This window comes from Perognathus longimembris, chromosome 12 (assembly GCF_023159225.1).
Source record: "Perognathus longimembris pacificus isolate PPM17 chromosome 12, ASM2315922v1, whole genome shotgun sequence".
Classification (NCBI taxonomy): Eukaryota; Metazoa; Chordata; class Mammalia; order Rodentia; family Heteromyidae; genus Perognathus; species Perognathus longimembris.
Window position 1 is genome coordinate 448368 of NC_063172.1, and position 13062 is coordinate 461429.

At 57.4% G+C, this 13062-nt stretch overlaps 2 protein-coding genes across 5 annotated transcripts in view; one reads left to right on the top strand and one right to left on the bottom strand.

The window, feature by feature from the left end:
- The window catches only part of Dgat1 (diacylglycerol O-acyltransferase 1), an 18494-nt gene continuing 5432 nt past the window's right edge, over positions 1 to 13062 (top strand). Inside the window, exons 1-18 of one of the 2 annotated variants that reach the window (XM_048359088.1) lie at positions 1 to 330; positions 5219 to 5306; positions 7614 to 7654; positions 7757 to 7842; positions 7927 to 7979; positions 8069 to 8174; positions 8318 to 8425; positions 8519 to 8593; positions 8679 to 8782; positions 8876 to 8914; positions 8999 to 9040; positions 9112 to 9156; positions 9239 to 9351; positions 9432 to 9497; positions 9606 to 9693; positions 9781 to 9843; positions 9931 to 10116; positions 11332 to 11336. In XM_048359088.1, the coding sequence (XP_048215045.1) occupies positions 116 to 330; positions 5219 to 5306; positions 7614 to 7654; positions 7757 to 7842; positions 7927 to 7979; positions 8069 to 8174; positions 8318 to 8425; positions 8519 to 8593; positions 8679 to 8782; positions 8876 to 8914; positions 8999 to 9040; positions 9112 to 9156; positions 9239 to 9351; positions 9432 to 9497; positions 9606 to 9693; positions 9781 to 9843; positions 9931 to 10086 (1488 nt within the window). In that variant the 5' untranslated portion in view covers positions 1 to 115 and the 3' untranslated portion in view covers positions 10087 to 10116; positions 11332 to 11336. Of the gene's footprint in view, positions 331 to 5218; positions 5307 to 7613; positions 7655 to 7756; positions 7843 to 7926; positions 7980 to 8068; positions 8175 to 8317; positions 8426 to 8518; positions 8594 to 8678; positions 8783 to 8875; positions 8915 to 8998; positions 9041 to 9111; positions 9157 to 9238; positions 9352 to 9431; positions 9498 to 9605; positions 9694 to 9780; positions 9844 to 9930; positions 11135 to 11331; positions 11337 to 13062 lie in introns of those variants that run through there. The other variant, XM_048359087.1, reaches the window with a different exon arrangement.
- Hsf1 (heat shock transcription factor 1) overlaps positions 11630 to 13062 on the bottom strand; it is a 23505-nt gene continuing 22072 nt past the window's right edge. For all 3 annotated transcript variants that reach the window (XM_048359086.1, XM_048359083.1, XM_048359085.1), the window contains 4 exons: positions 12551 to 12656; positions 12409 to 12474; positions 12268 to 12337; positions 11630 to 12184 (listed from right to left, as the gene is read on the bottom strand). In XM_048359086.1, the coding sequence (XP_048215043.1) occupies positions 11979 to 12184; positions 12268 to 12337; positions 12409 to 12474; positions 12551 to 12656 (448 nt within the window). In that variant the 3' untranslated portion in view covers positions 11630 to 11978. The remainder of the gene's footprint in view (positions 12185 to 12267; positions 12338 to 12408; positions 12475 to 12550; positions 12657 to 13062) is intronic.

The following is a 13062-nucleotide window of genomic DNA, read 5'->3' on the forward strand; positions in this document are numbered from 1 at the left end:
TACGGCGGCCGGCAGGGGGCGGTGGCGGCCGTTACTCGGGGTCCGGAGGCGGGGCCGCGGGGCTCGGGCGCGGCGAGTCCGAGGGCCCACGACGGAGGTGCGGGCTGCCGCAGCCATGGGCGATCGCGGCGGCGCGGGCGGCTCCCGGCGCCGGAGGACCGGCTCCAAGCCCGCGGGCCAGGGCGGCGGCGGGCCGGCGGCGGCGGAAGAGGCCGTGCGGGACGGGGCCGCGGGCCCCGACGTGGGCGCGGCGGGAGACGCGCCGGCCCCGGGGTCTGCCCGGGACAAGGACGGAGATGCCACCGTGGGCAGCGGCCACTGGGAGATGAGGTAGCGGAGCGTTCCTGACCCCTCACCTCTAACCCCCGACCCTGCGTCTCCCTGTCCCCCGGGAGTGGCCGCGGCAGTGCGAGCCCGGATCTGGGGACCTGGGGGGGGGGGCGCGGCTTGGACGCTAAGGCTTTGGGAGGTCACCTGTCAAGGTCACCCAGGAGGGGGGAGCGGCTGGCCTCCCTCGCCAGGCGGAGTGGGGTGGGTGGCAGGCCCCCTCCCATTGCAGATCTGTGGGGCCCCTGCACGCCAGGTCCTGAGGGCCGGTTCTGCGCGGCCCGAGGAGGCCCGGATCCCTCCTGGGCTGGCTCTTCTTGTCTGGAAGCAGGTAAGTGGGTGGGGAGATTGTGATGAAGGGGTCCCTTTACTCACAGGGAGGGGTTCCTTGAGGGTAGGGCATGCTCCCGGGGAGCTGACTCCAGCCTGGGCCGGGGGGGGGGGGCAGTGCAGCAGAGTTTCTTGTCCTTGCCGACTTTCCCAAGAGTCTGCATGTCTTATTTATTCTTCATATAGTGGTTAGGAGGGCCCCTCCGTGTCTCTAGAATGAGTGCTCATTGTAGGGGCAGAGTTGTATCCTGTGTGGGGACTTTGATTCCGTCTAGGGTACAGGAAGATTTAATGTAGACCTCTACAGGAGGAGGGGACCTGCTTCAGGAAGGAGCTATGGAGACTACACCCTGGCCTGGGATATGGACTTGGCCCACCCAGGCATTGGCTTCCTGCTCCAAACTGGCCCCCAGGCCACCCTCCAATCTTTTCTGGGCTTCATCCTGGGAGCCTAAGTGCAGGGCTTAAGAGCAAAGCTGAAGGGCTGAGCGGAAGCAGGCAGTGGGTGTCTTGAATGGCAAGGACCTGCTCTTTCCCTGTGGGGAAGGGGGCCCAAAGGCTGCCTTTTGGGTGCCCACAGTTCACCTGGAGATAAGATAAACCTCAGTGTGAGGCAGGTGTGGCACTGTGCGGACGAAGGTCAGGTAAAGACTCTGAAGATACTGTGGGGGAGGAGGCCCTTCTGTGAGTCTGGGGTGGTGCTGAAGGTTCTGGAGTTTCCCTCTACTGATTGCCCCAAGTGGCTCCTCTCTTTAAGAGCCAGGGGGGGATGATTAGCTGGACCTCTGGAGAGCGTGGGAATTGGGGTTCTTTTGTATGAGACAGGGAGAGAGGTCTCAGCTGTGGGTCCGAGTGCCACCTGAAGATAGGCAGGGGAGTGCAGTTAGGGACCTGCTTTGCATTGGTGACTGAGCCGCTTCTGTGCCCCTGATGCTCTGAGGGCTTTGCAGTTAGTGGGAGAGCCTGAAAGAGTCTCTGTCTTGAACCGCTGTCTCCCTGGGCAGCGCTCCTGCTGTGCCGCCTCAGCTCCCCTCTTAAAGTGAGGCACAGGGCAGAGAGGGCTGTCCAGGCCTGGAGAGGGAGACCCTTGTGCATCTCTAGGACATGCAGGCCTGTGCTCCTTCCTCAACCCTGGGTGCAGGCCCCCCTGGTTCCACTGCTGTATTCTCCCTGTCCTTTGGTACTTGGCCTGCATGTTGCTTACTCCATTGTCCCTCCTTGCCAGCCTTCCCTCTTCCCTGCTTGTTGCTGCTCTTGGCCCAACCTAGCCTTCCTCTCTCCCTTCCTCCTGATTCCGCTAACTCCCGCCTCCTCCCCTCCCCAACATTTCCTGTTCACCTTGGGCTTTGCTGATGGGTCAGGCTCTAGGTGTGAGCTCACTTCTGCCCTGTGGCAAGGTGATGCTGGAAGGAAAGGCACCCATCCTGCTTGCCTCTGTTCTCTGGTCTGGGAGGCTTGAGGAGCCTGTCCCAATCATCTTGTGCCCCGAGGCCTTCCAGAGGATGGCATAGAGGAAGTGCCAAGGAGGTGTGGTAGCTTGGAGCGTTATGTTGCTCTGCCCCCCTCCCTGCACAGCGTAGCCCTGGACCATGGACCAGGATGAGGTCCACACTTAAGACAGCCTTTGGGTGCAGTACAGACCTTGGTGTGTGTGTTGTGGAGAGGGTCAGGGTCCTGCCTTACCATGTCCCACGTGGGAGGAAAGGCGGCCACTCCTTTCTGCTTTGCCTCACATTCACCTGGGTGAGCCCAGTGGCTGTGGGAGGGGAGGAGGAGGCCTGTGCCACATATTCTTGGCTCCAGGGAGTGGGTGTAGGACAGCTGAAAGATACAGGGCACGATTGGGCCTTCAGTAGGTAAGAGGGTGACAAAGACTGTTTGATGGCCCTCTGGCCTGCTTCTCTCTCCCCTACTGGCCATCTGGTGGCATGCCTTCCAGTCCACGTGGTACTCTGGCAACCATCACCTTTGTGGGCACCGGTGGGTAGCTTCCCCAGCCCCGAGTTAGAATTGTCTGACCTAGAAGGGGAGAGGGCATCATGGGCCAAGGTAGTGTAATGGGAGTGCCGGTGGGGCATGGTCCTGGTGTGAGCAGTTGAGGAAGGTCTTGAAAGCCCAACAGAAGGGACTTGGAAAAAGCTCTTATGTCTTCTGCTGTCAGCGTTGGAAAACAAGACCCTTTTCCCACTTCTGTCCTTATCTTGGAGACAGCCAGAGATAAAGCATCGTGGGCTCCTTGGTGGCCCCAAAGCCAGAAGGGGAGAGAAGTCATACTATTGTGAAACAGTCGTTGTGGTGTGAGGACAGCAGTTAGTGGGTCATGGCAGGAGGAGGCCAGCCAAGAGTCTCAGATAGTTCAGGTGAAAAAAAAAAAACAAACTTCAGCGTGGAGGAGAGAAGCAGTACAGTTGGGAGCCCCACTAACAGATGCCTGGGGAAGCAGGCCATCCTGCTGGTGTCACAGGGCTGTGTCTCTGGGGACACTCACAGCTGGTCTGCTGGAGATGAAAGACATTGAGCAGAATTGGTTGAAATGTCGTCTCAAGTGTGTCAGTCCTTTAGAAAGTCAAATGCAGACATGGGAAACAAGTAGAAATCACAATAGACCTGTTGGATAGATATAGGAAGGCCAGGTCTGCGTTGGTGTGTGTGTGTTGGACAATGGCGGGGGCTAAGGTTGGGCTTCCCGTCTGAGATGACCAGTAAGAAGGGTATGACCACCTTCTTACCAGCCTAGGGCTGCTGGGACCTATTGTGGGTGGACCAGGCACAAAGCAGACCGTGGTCTGGGGGGCAGAGAGTGGGCCTGCGGCATGGCCTCTCTTGGCTTCTCTCCTGGCTATGAGACTGTTGACCCCAACCAGAGCCAGGCTTGCTCTGTGGCACTGGGACATGGTTGTCCCTAAGGAGGCATCTGTGCTTGGGGCGGCGGGTCTTGTGGCATTTCTGCTGCCCAGATGTCTCAAGGCAGGTATGTGTGTGGTGAGAAGGAAGAGGAGGGACTTGCCTCTCCTCTTGCAAAACCAAGACCTTGCTCAATTCCTTCTTGTGGGGCTTCCTGGTGGCACAGCAGCTAGAGGGCAAGGTGGGGCCCCAGCGGGTGTGAGGGAGCCAGGGTGCTGGTTCCTGGTATCTATCTGGGCTCTGGCCTTGTTCCTGTTGTTTCTGCCAGGGGCTGGGCCTTGTCCAGCCATACCATACAGTGGTCCCTTTGCTGGATTGGTGGGGTCTCTTTGGGTGTCTCTCACCCCAGCACCACGTGGGAGTTTCCCACCAGTGAGGGCTTCCATATTATCAGGTGCCTGGTCTTGCTGAATGTTTTTTACCCAGCAGCTTCAGGGCAAGTCATTGACTCAGAAAGGTGCCTGTTAGGTTGGGTACTTGGCTGGCCTTTGGTCTGGGCCCCTGGACCACGTGGCCTATGTGGATGTATGTGAGGAGGAAGTGGTTCTGGCTATGCCAGCTGGTGCCAGCTAGGCCCACAGATCCCACGCTCAGATCAGTGTCCTAGGAGCCTGGTGGTAATCTGCGTCTTCCGTTGAGCAGGTCCAGTTTCCTGGCCTAAAATGCCTGAGTCCTAAAGGCCTGGACAACTCTAGATATAGCACCCGGATAGTTTTGGATTTTTTTTTTTTTTTGGCTAGTCCTGGGGCTTGGACTCAGGGCCTGAGCACTGTCCCTGGCTTCTTTTTGCTCAAGGCTAGCACTCTGCCACTTGAGCCGCAGTGCTACTTTTGGCCATTTTCTATATAGGTGGTGCTGGGGAATCGAACCCCCAGATTCATGTATACGAGGCAAGCACTCTACCACTAGGCCATAGTCCCAGCCCTACTTTCGGCTTTTTGATGGTTAATTGGGGCTAAGAGTCTTGTCAGCTTCTGGACACCAGTGGCTCAGGCCTATAATCCTAGTTATTCAAGAGGCTGAGAACTGAGGATTGTGGTTGAAAGCCAGTAGGAAAGTCTGTGGGACTCTTATCTCCAATTAAACACCTCCCAAAAAGCCCACAGATAAAACAGAAATGAAGCTGTGGCGCAAGTGGTAGAGTACTAGCCTTGGGCACAAAAAGCTCAGGGATAGCACCCAGGCCTCGAGTTCAAACCATATCCTCCCCCCTCCCAACATACAACATCTCAAACCCCAGGATGACGCTCTCTCTGTGTTTCTCTGTCACACACACACACACACACACACACACACACACACACGAGTCTCAGTCTCATGGACTTTCCTGTCTGGTCTGGCTTCTAACTTCAATTCCCAGATCTCATACTCCTGAGTAGCCTGGATGACAGGTGTAAGTCACTGGTGCCCGACTTCCTCCTGTTTCTTGAGTAGGTTCATCAAGGCACTCTTCCTGCTGCCTAGATGGTGAGGCACCTGAGTGGTCCTAAGAGTTGCTGGCATGACCATGCCAAGCTCCTTCTCCTACTTATAAATAGGGGATGAATGGTGTATGGACAAAAGAGGCAGTTTGGATGGTAGTAGGTCACAGTCTTGGTGGGCCCCGCCTTGCCCTGGAGCATCCGCTCACAGGTGGGGCCTGTCCCTTCTTTGCCAGGTGCCATCGCCTGCAGGATTCCTTGTTCAGCTCAGATAGTGGCTTCAGCAACTACCGTGGCATCCTGAACTGGTGTGTGGTGATGCTGGTGAGTAGGGCGGGATGTGGGCGCAGGCCCGCGTAGGGTCAGGGGTGCCAGGCTCTTCCGCCTCGGTCTGGCCCTGGATGCAGTCTCTGGGGAGTGTGAGTGAACTGGGCGTGTGCGTGAGAATGGGAGAGTTCTTTGTGGCTGCCGGCCCTGTCTGGTAGAAGAAAGCAGGGGCAGTCCCTGGAGTGCCAGATGGGATTACATGGAATTCCAGGAGAGCCCTGTGGACAGTGGGGAGGTTGAATAGTATATCTGGGGGTTGCCTGTGGCAGCTGTGCCTTAGGGATGGAGGGTCCCCCTCATCCCTGGCTGGCAGGGGAGGGCAGAGAGAGGACTAACACTCACCCTCTTATCCCACCACTGGGCTGGGAGCATGATGAGGAAGCATTTTGTGGGCATAAGACTTCCCTGGCAAAAAGTGAAAGAAGTCTTGGGGGATGCTGTATCATGTGGCCTTGTAGGCCTGGGGCCTTCAGGAGACCTGGCTACCAGGGCCCTCTGGGCCCCTGTCACTCAGCCATAGGTTCTTGTGGAACACAGCACGTGTGCAAGGTCTTCTGCCTCTGGGGCCTGGATCCCACAGCAGAAACCCCACCCTAGGAGCCAGTGGAGGTGGAGGCTCAAAGGGCAGCCTGAAGTGTAGAGCAAGGGGCAAGGGGTAATCGGTGCCCAGGCTCTACTACTCAGGGATGATGTGGCCTGAGGCCTTTGAACCTACCCAGAAGTGTCTGCCTCTGCTTTGAGCCTGCCTGCTCTGGCCGCCCATGTGGAAGGGGTTCCATGTTCACCACACACTGCTGTGCCTCAGGAGGTTCCTGAGGCCCTCAGTATCCTTGTCCAGGAGACAGCCTCGAGTCTCACCCAGGTGTGCAGGGAACATTGGGCTCAAGTCCAGCCTGGCTCCACCCACAGGAGGTGAGCCATCTCATTTTTGCCCAGTCTTATCTAAAAAAGAGGCCTCTGGGTAAGAGAGGTCCTCAGCCAGTACAATGTTTTCCTGTAACCTTTCCACTGCTTTTGTCCTTGTATCCATTCTGCAGAGGGGGGTCCCACTTGCCTTTAAGGAGAGGCCTCACTGCAAGAGTGATATTGTAGGGTCACGTGTTTGGCTGGCAGGCTGGTGCTGGGGAGGCAGCAGCCCCTATGTCGCTAGGCTGTTTACATCTTCTGTGAAGCTTTTCCTGCACACCCAGGCGTGAGACCTAAACATGTTCCTTTGGCCATGTTGCCTTTCTGTCTCAGGCTAAGTTGGTGGTATCAGGACCCAACTCCTGGGGATCGGAGTGTTGTTAGAGCAGCTGAGACACAGTACCTCATCCCTGACCCCGATGACTTTGGTGGTATCTTCATGGTGCTTCTAAAGCCCGCTGCAGCTCCTTGCCACTAAGCTGGGCTCTGCAGGGGCTGGTCTGGGGGTGGGGGGGTGGGAGGGGGAACCTGCGCCCTGGGCTCCTCAGCCTGATCCTCTGACGGGGCCGGACCCTGGAGCTCAGCTTTGGCAGACTTCTCCCATGTGGGTGTGGGAGCTTTGTCCTCACTGGTAATGGGAGGCTCAGCACAGCACTGTGGCTTGTTTGCTACTGTAGATAAGGCACTTGGGAGGGGTCTGCTAGCAGGATGACTCTCTTCTGCACAAGGGACCATGAGGGACTTTTTTTTTTTTTGTCTGTTGTGGGGTTTAAACTCTTGGCCTGGGTTTTGTTCCTCAGCCCTTCAGTTCAAGGCTAGCGCTGTACCACTTGAGCCACAGCACCACTTTTGGTTTTCTTGTTTATTGGAAATAAAGAGTCCCAGGGACTTTTCTGCCCGGGCTGGCTTTGAACCTTGATCCTCAGATCTCAGCCTCCTGAGTAAGTAGGATGACAGGCGTGAGCCACTGGTGCCCGGCTTATAAGGGACTTTTCTTTGCCCTTATACTGGTGTGTGGTCAGGTATGTGGTGAGTCTCAGAGCTTGGTATTAAAAGACTAGTGTGGGGCTAGGAATATGGTCTAGTGGTAAAGTGCTCGCCTCATATACATGAAGCCCTGGGTTCAATTCTTCAGCACCACATATATAGAAAAAAGCTGGAAGTGGCGCTGTGGCTCAAGTGGCAGAGTGCTAGCCTTGAGCAAAAAGAAGCCAGGGACAGTGCTCAGAGGACTGGCAACAAAAACAAAACAAAAGACTAGTGTGGTTGAGATTTTAAGGCTGAGATTGCTGCCCAGGCCTAGAGTTTGTGCTTCAAAGATATAAGGGGAGCTGGGAGGTGCTGATTTGGGTAAGATGTGGCCAGCATTACCAGGGCTGAGCCTTCTATGTCTTGCAGATCCTGAGCAATGCACGGTTGTTTTTGGAGAACCTCATCAAGTGAGTAAATATGTTAGGCCCTTCCCGACACCCCCTACTACCTCATGGGGCTGTTCCAGGTCAGGCCCTACACCACTCAGGCCTCTACTGCCCCACTTCCAGGTACGGCATCCTTGTGGACCCCATCCAGGTGGTGTCTCTGTTCCTAAAGGATCCCTACAACTGGCCTGCTCCATGCCTGGTTATTGGTGAGCTGGGCTTAGAGGAAGGCCACGGGTGGGGACCAGCCTGACCTGGGCCTGAACCTTCCTCACGGGTGTCTCTGTCCTCAGTGGCCAATGTCTTTATTGTGGCTGCATTCCAGATTGAGAAGCGCCTGGCAGTGGTAAGTGGTGTCTGCGCTCACCCACGCCATAGTTGCTGGGGGTCTGCTGGAGGTAGGATTCTGGTTGAGTGCTTTGCCCCCTTCCCCAGGGCGCCCTGACTGAGCAGGTGGGGCTGCTGCTGCACGTGGCCAACCTGGCCACCATCATCTGCTTCCCAGCAGCTGTGGCTTTACTGGTCGAGTCCATCACTCCAGGTGTGCTGCCCCCTCCTGACCCTCCTAGCCCCAGGTTCAGTCTGGTGGACGGGCTCCCTGCCATGCATGGGTGTCTGTGGCTGAGCCCCTCTCTGCTTCCCACCGCACACGGGTGACTGTAGGCTAAGATCTCTCTCCTGCAGTGGGCTCCTTGTTGGCTCTGGCATCGTACTCCATCCTCTTCCTCAAGCTCTTCTCCTACCGGGATGTCAACTTGTGGTGCCGTCAGCACAGGGCCAAGGCTAAGGCTGGTAGGGTTCGAGTCTGGGGGCTTACCTGGGGGCTGGGCCTGTGCAGCAGGGCTCACTCTACTGTTCTTACCCCCCCTCCCCCTTTACTTGTAGCCTCTGCGGGGAAGAAAGCCAGTGTGACTGGCACTCAGAGCACTGTGAGCTACCCAGACAACCTGACCTACCGAGGTGAGGGTCCATGGGGACAGGGCCTCCCTGAGGCCAGAGGCAAGATCAGGCCCATTTGGCTCCAGCCTCCTTCCTTCCCTTCCAGATCTCTACTACTTCATTTTTGCCCCAACTTTGTGTTATGAACTCAACTTTCCCCGCTCCCCCCGAATCCGAAAGCGCTTCCTGCTGCGGCGGATCCTGGAGATGGTGAGGCTTGGGGAGGGGGAGGGGTCACTAAGGGCGTGGTGTAGGGGGACCACGGATGCAGACTCAGGTGGCTGCTCTCTGCTTCCTCCCCAGCTGTTCTTCACCCAGCTCCAGGTGGGGCTGATACAGCAGGTAAGTGGGACGAGTGGGAGTGGGGTGAGCTGAGCGGGAGCTGGGCACAGCTGGGGAGACTAACAGGGTCCCATTCTTTTGCAGTGGATGGTACCTACCATCCAGAACTCCATGAAGACCTTCAAGGTGAGCTGGGGCTCCCGAGGCTGGAGTGGGTGGGAGGGGCTGGGTCCGGCTGAGGCAGCCTGTTTTTGCAGGACATGGACTACTCACGCATCATTGAGCGCCTCCTAAAGCTAGCAGTGAGTGCCTGGGGTTCATGGGTGAGGTGAGCCTGATGAGAAGGTATGTGTGTTCTGAAGCCCGGAGCCCTTCCCCTCACAGGTCCCCAACCACCTCATCTGGCTCATCTTCTTCTACTGGCTTTTCCATTCCTGCCTGAACGCTGTGGCGGAACTTATGCAGTTTGGTGACCGGGAATTTTACAGGGACTGGTGGTGAGTAGCATTAGGGGTGGTGGTGGTCCTTGGCGTCTGGGCGGGCCATGGTGTGCTCTATTCCTGTCTCTGGGTTCCAGGAACTCGGAGTCGGTCACGTACTTCTGGCAGAACTGGAACATCCCTGTGCACAAGTGGTGCAGCAGGTGGGTGGTCCGTGCGCAGGTGGGGCGGCGGGGGGGGGGGGGGGGGGGGGGCGGTGCTTACCCAGGCCACCTCCCAGGGCCTCATCCTCTGGCCTCTGCTCTCTGCAGACACTTCTACAAGCCCCTGCTCCGACGGGGCAGCAGCAGGTGGCTGGCCAGGGTAGGGGTATTCATGGCTTCGGCCTTCTTCCACGAGGTCAGTGCTCTGCCATCTTTTCTTCTGCCTTACCTGGGTAGGGTTGTGGCCAGCAGCTGAGACAGGAATCCCCCTTTCTTATTCTAGTACCTGGTAAGCATTCCCCTTCGGATGTTCCGCCTCTGGGCATTCACCGCCATGATGGCGCAGGTGAGCAACCCCGTACGTGGCTGCCTCTCCCACCAGCTTTCCCCGTGGTCACTTTGGCCAACTGACCTTGGCCCCACACGTCCCCAGGTCCCGCTGGCCTGGCTTGTGGGCAACTTCTTCCAGGGCAACTATGGCAATGCGGCGGTGTGGCTGACCCTCATCATTGGGCAGCCAGTGGCTGTGCTCATGTACGTCCATGACTACTATGTGCTGCACTACGAGGCTTCAACTGGAGGGGCCTGAACTACCCCGAGGCTCAGACTCTGATGCCCACCTGCCCTCAGGCCTGCAGTGCTGAGTGCGCCCTGGTTACCTGGACCTTCTTCCTGTTTCAGGAGGCCTTTCTGCCCCTATGGGGCTCCCTCCTACTCTCCTTAGGTGTGGTGCCACCAGCACCCAGCCGGCAGGAGCCAGTGCTACGTCTGTCTGACCAGGAGCCAAGGGTGTCAATAAAGTGCTGTCCAGAGTGACCTCCCTAAGCCTGGTGGGGGTGGGTGGGCTACTGGAAGGAGGATGGCCCATTCCACACTGGCCAGTGGCAGTGCCAGATAGCTGGCAGGGGCCAGAAGTCCTGATACTCAATGACCAAAGTGTGGCACTGGTGGATCTGTAGAGCAGTCACCTTGTAAACTCATGTTCTTCTGGCTTGTGTGAATGAGACTGCTTAGCTACACAAGTGGCAAACCATCACAGCTAAAGGCCCGAGAGGTGCCTAGGCAACCTTATGGCTTGGCAAAGACCAGCTGAAGTACAACTTGTCCTGCTAATCCCAGTGGAAGCCCAATCAATCTCCTGAGCTCCCTGCAAGGGGCTGGCTGCTCAGTAAGGTGGGATGACTGGTCATTTTCCTGAATCCTGGAACTCTGCTCCCTCTCGTTACTTATGTGTGGCTCTCTTGGCAAAGGAGGACAGCCCTGTGACATCAGAGGGATGCCTTGTCCCTAGACCCTGCCACCCGCCAAGTCAGGGAACAGAGGCCAGTCCAGGGATCCTAACCCTACCATTTTCTGTTGGTGGTCATTTAAAAACTGCTTGCTGGGTGACAGACCCGACTTCGGGGATGGCTGAAGGTGGGTGTCTGCAAGGCGAGTGGACAGTGGTCTTGGAGCTGTGCTGCCCTGTCAGCACACCACTTACCCTGTCCATGACCCATACATACCTCCTGCGGCATGGCAGTGTTGGGGAAAGGGCAGGCTGTCTTCGAAGCCTGCAAATGTGTTCATGCATAGGCAGCATCTCTGATCTCTATTGCCTGGTGGCCATAACCTTGACTTGCTGGGACAGCAGGGGACACAATCCTCGAGGACAGGATGTCTAGGACCTGCCTCCCCTGCACTTCCCTTGCCAGGAGAGCTTGACCCAGACCAGGCATGTTTTACTGAATATGGTGGCTGTGAGGCCACCTCCCCAGCTTCTGCCAAGAACCCATGCAAATGTCTGATAGCAAGAACAGGGCCAGAGCCAGTCTACCACTTCCTGGGCACCAGGTGGCTCTGCTGAGATCAAGCCAATGAATGTGCCCACCTGTGCCCCCTGCCCGGAATGGATATACCTTGGGAAGGTATAGCCTTGGGAAGGAGGGAGGAACTGTCCTATTGGTAACCAGGGTCCCCTCAATAAAAAGCTGTGAGCAACTAGTGGTCTGTGGCATCAGATGGACCTGCTGGGTGCTGTGGTCAGGGGGCCCCAATCATGGCAGCCCAGGCCTAGAGACCCTGGTGCCTGGCCTGGGCCCTGCCTCTCCCTAGTCCCTCTCAACCATGAGGAAGCACACAGAACACACAGCAGAGAGCATGTCCATTTATAGAGATTTGTGTGTATATATTCTCTGTGAAGGGGAAAAGTAGGACCCTCATATAAAAATCCAAAATACAATTCTATGAACAACCTGCAGGGTCAAGTCCAAGTGTGGCTATGAAGCAAGCCCCAACCAAGCCAGGGGACGCAGGGCTGGGGTGAAGGCAGCAGGTGTGTGGGCTCTGAGACACTCCTATAGACCTGAGGCACGGCCCAGCCCCTAGTCTTCTCTCTGAACTACTGAGGCAGTGAAGGCTGCCCTAGGACCATATGTCTTCCCAGGGCCAGCCCTGCCCTGGGGGTAGTGTGGGAGCAGGCCACAGGCTGGCCTGGGGCCTCTAGGAGACAGTGGGATCCTTGGCTTTGGGGGGCTCAGAGCCCGTCAGCAGGGAGATGGTGGGGTCATCCGTGTAGTCATCCCCTTCAGAGAAGTAGGACCCCTCCCCCAGCTCAAAAAGCACAGGTAGGTCACTGCTTCCAGTATCCACTGCATCGGGGTCCAGAAGAAATAGGGGCTGAGCGGTGTAGTGTACCAACTGCTTCCCTGCAGGGGAAGGATCAGGGTGGTGGAGATGGGAAGCGGGCAAGTGGAAGAAGGTGGGGATTATGGCTCAGGGCTTAACTCACCAGAGTCAAGGTTGCTGTTCTCAGCCTCCAGAGACCTGGGGGGCTCCTGGGGGGACAGGAGCTCCTGGATCTGTGTAGAAGAGGGATCCAGTGAGGGTTGCTGCTGGGTTCCCCCGCCCCCCACCCTGCCCACCTACGCACGCTGGTCAGGCTGCTGTCAAGGTCAGGCAGGCTCATGTCGGGCATGGTCACGGAGGGGCTGAACAGCTGCGAAGGAGGGAGGGAAGTCAGGGCTGGCCTATGGTCCGGGTGGGGATGGGTGGGTGGGGCAGACCAGACTCACGTCTAGCAGGGCGCTGGTGTCCACACTGAAGCCATGGCTGGTCAGCATGGTCTGCAGGTTGTCCAAGTTGGAGTCCATGGCATCCAGGTGGTCACTGAGCTCGTTCCTGACCCAGAGTGAACAGGGAGGTGAGCCAGGGCCCCTACCCAGCCACACCTGGGCTGGAGAAGGGCTCCCCTCAGGCTGCGTCCCCTGCCAGGCCCTCTGGACGGTCAGCATGGGCTTGTGGGACAGTGTGTGCCAACAGCCCAGCCCGGAAGAGGTACTGGTGAGCTTCTGGTCCTCCAGGGCTGCTGAGGGAGATGTGTAGCTTGGCCTACTGGGGGTCTTGCTGCTACAAGGCCCATGGGGCCTTAGTGGGAATGACTGGGGCAAAGATGGAGGGAGGGAGCGATTCAGGTCTAGAAATGGGAGGGGGAGCAGTGCAGTTTTTTGTTTGTTTTTTTTTTGCCAGTCCTGGGGCTTGGACTCTGGGCCTGAGCACTAACCCTGGCTTCTTTTTGTACAAGGCT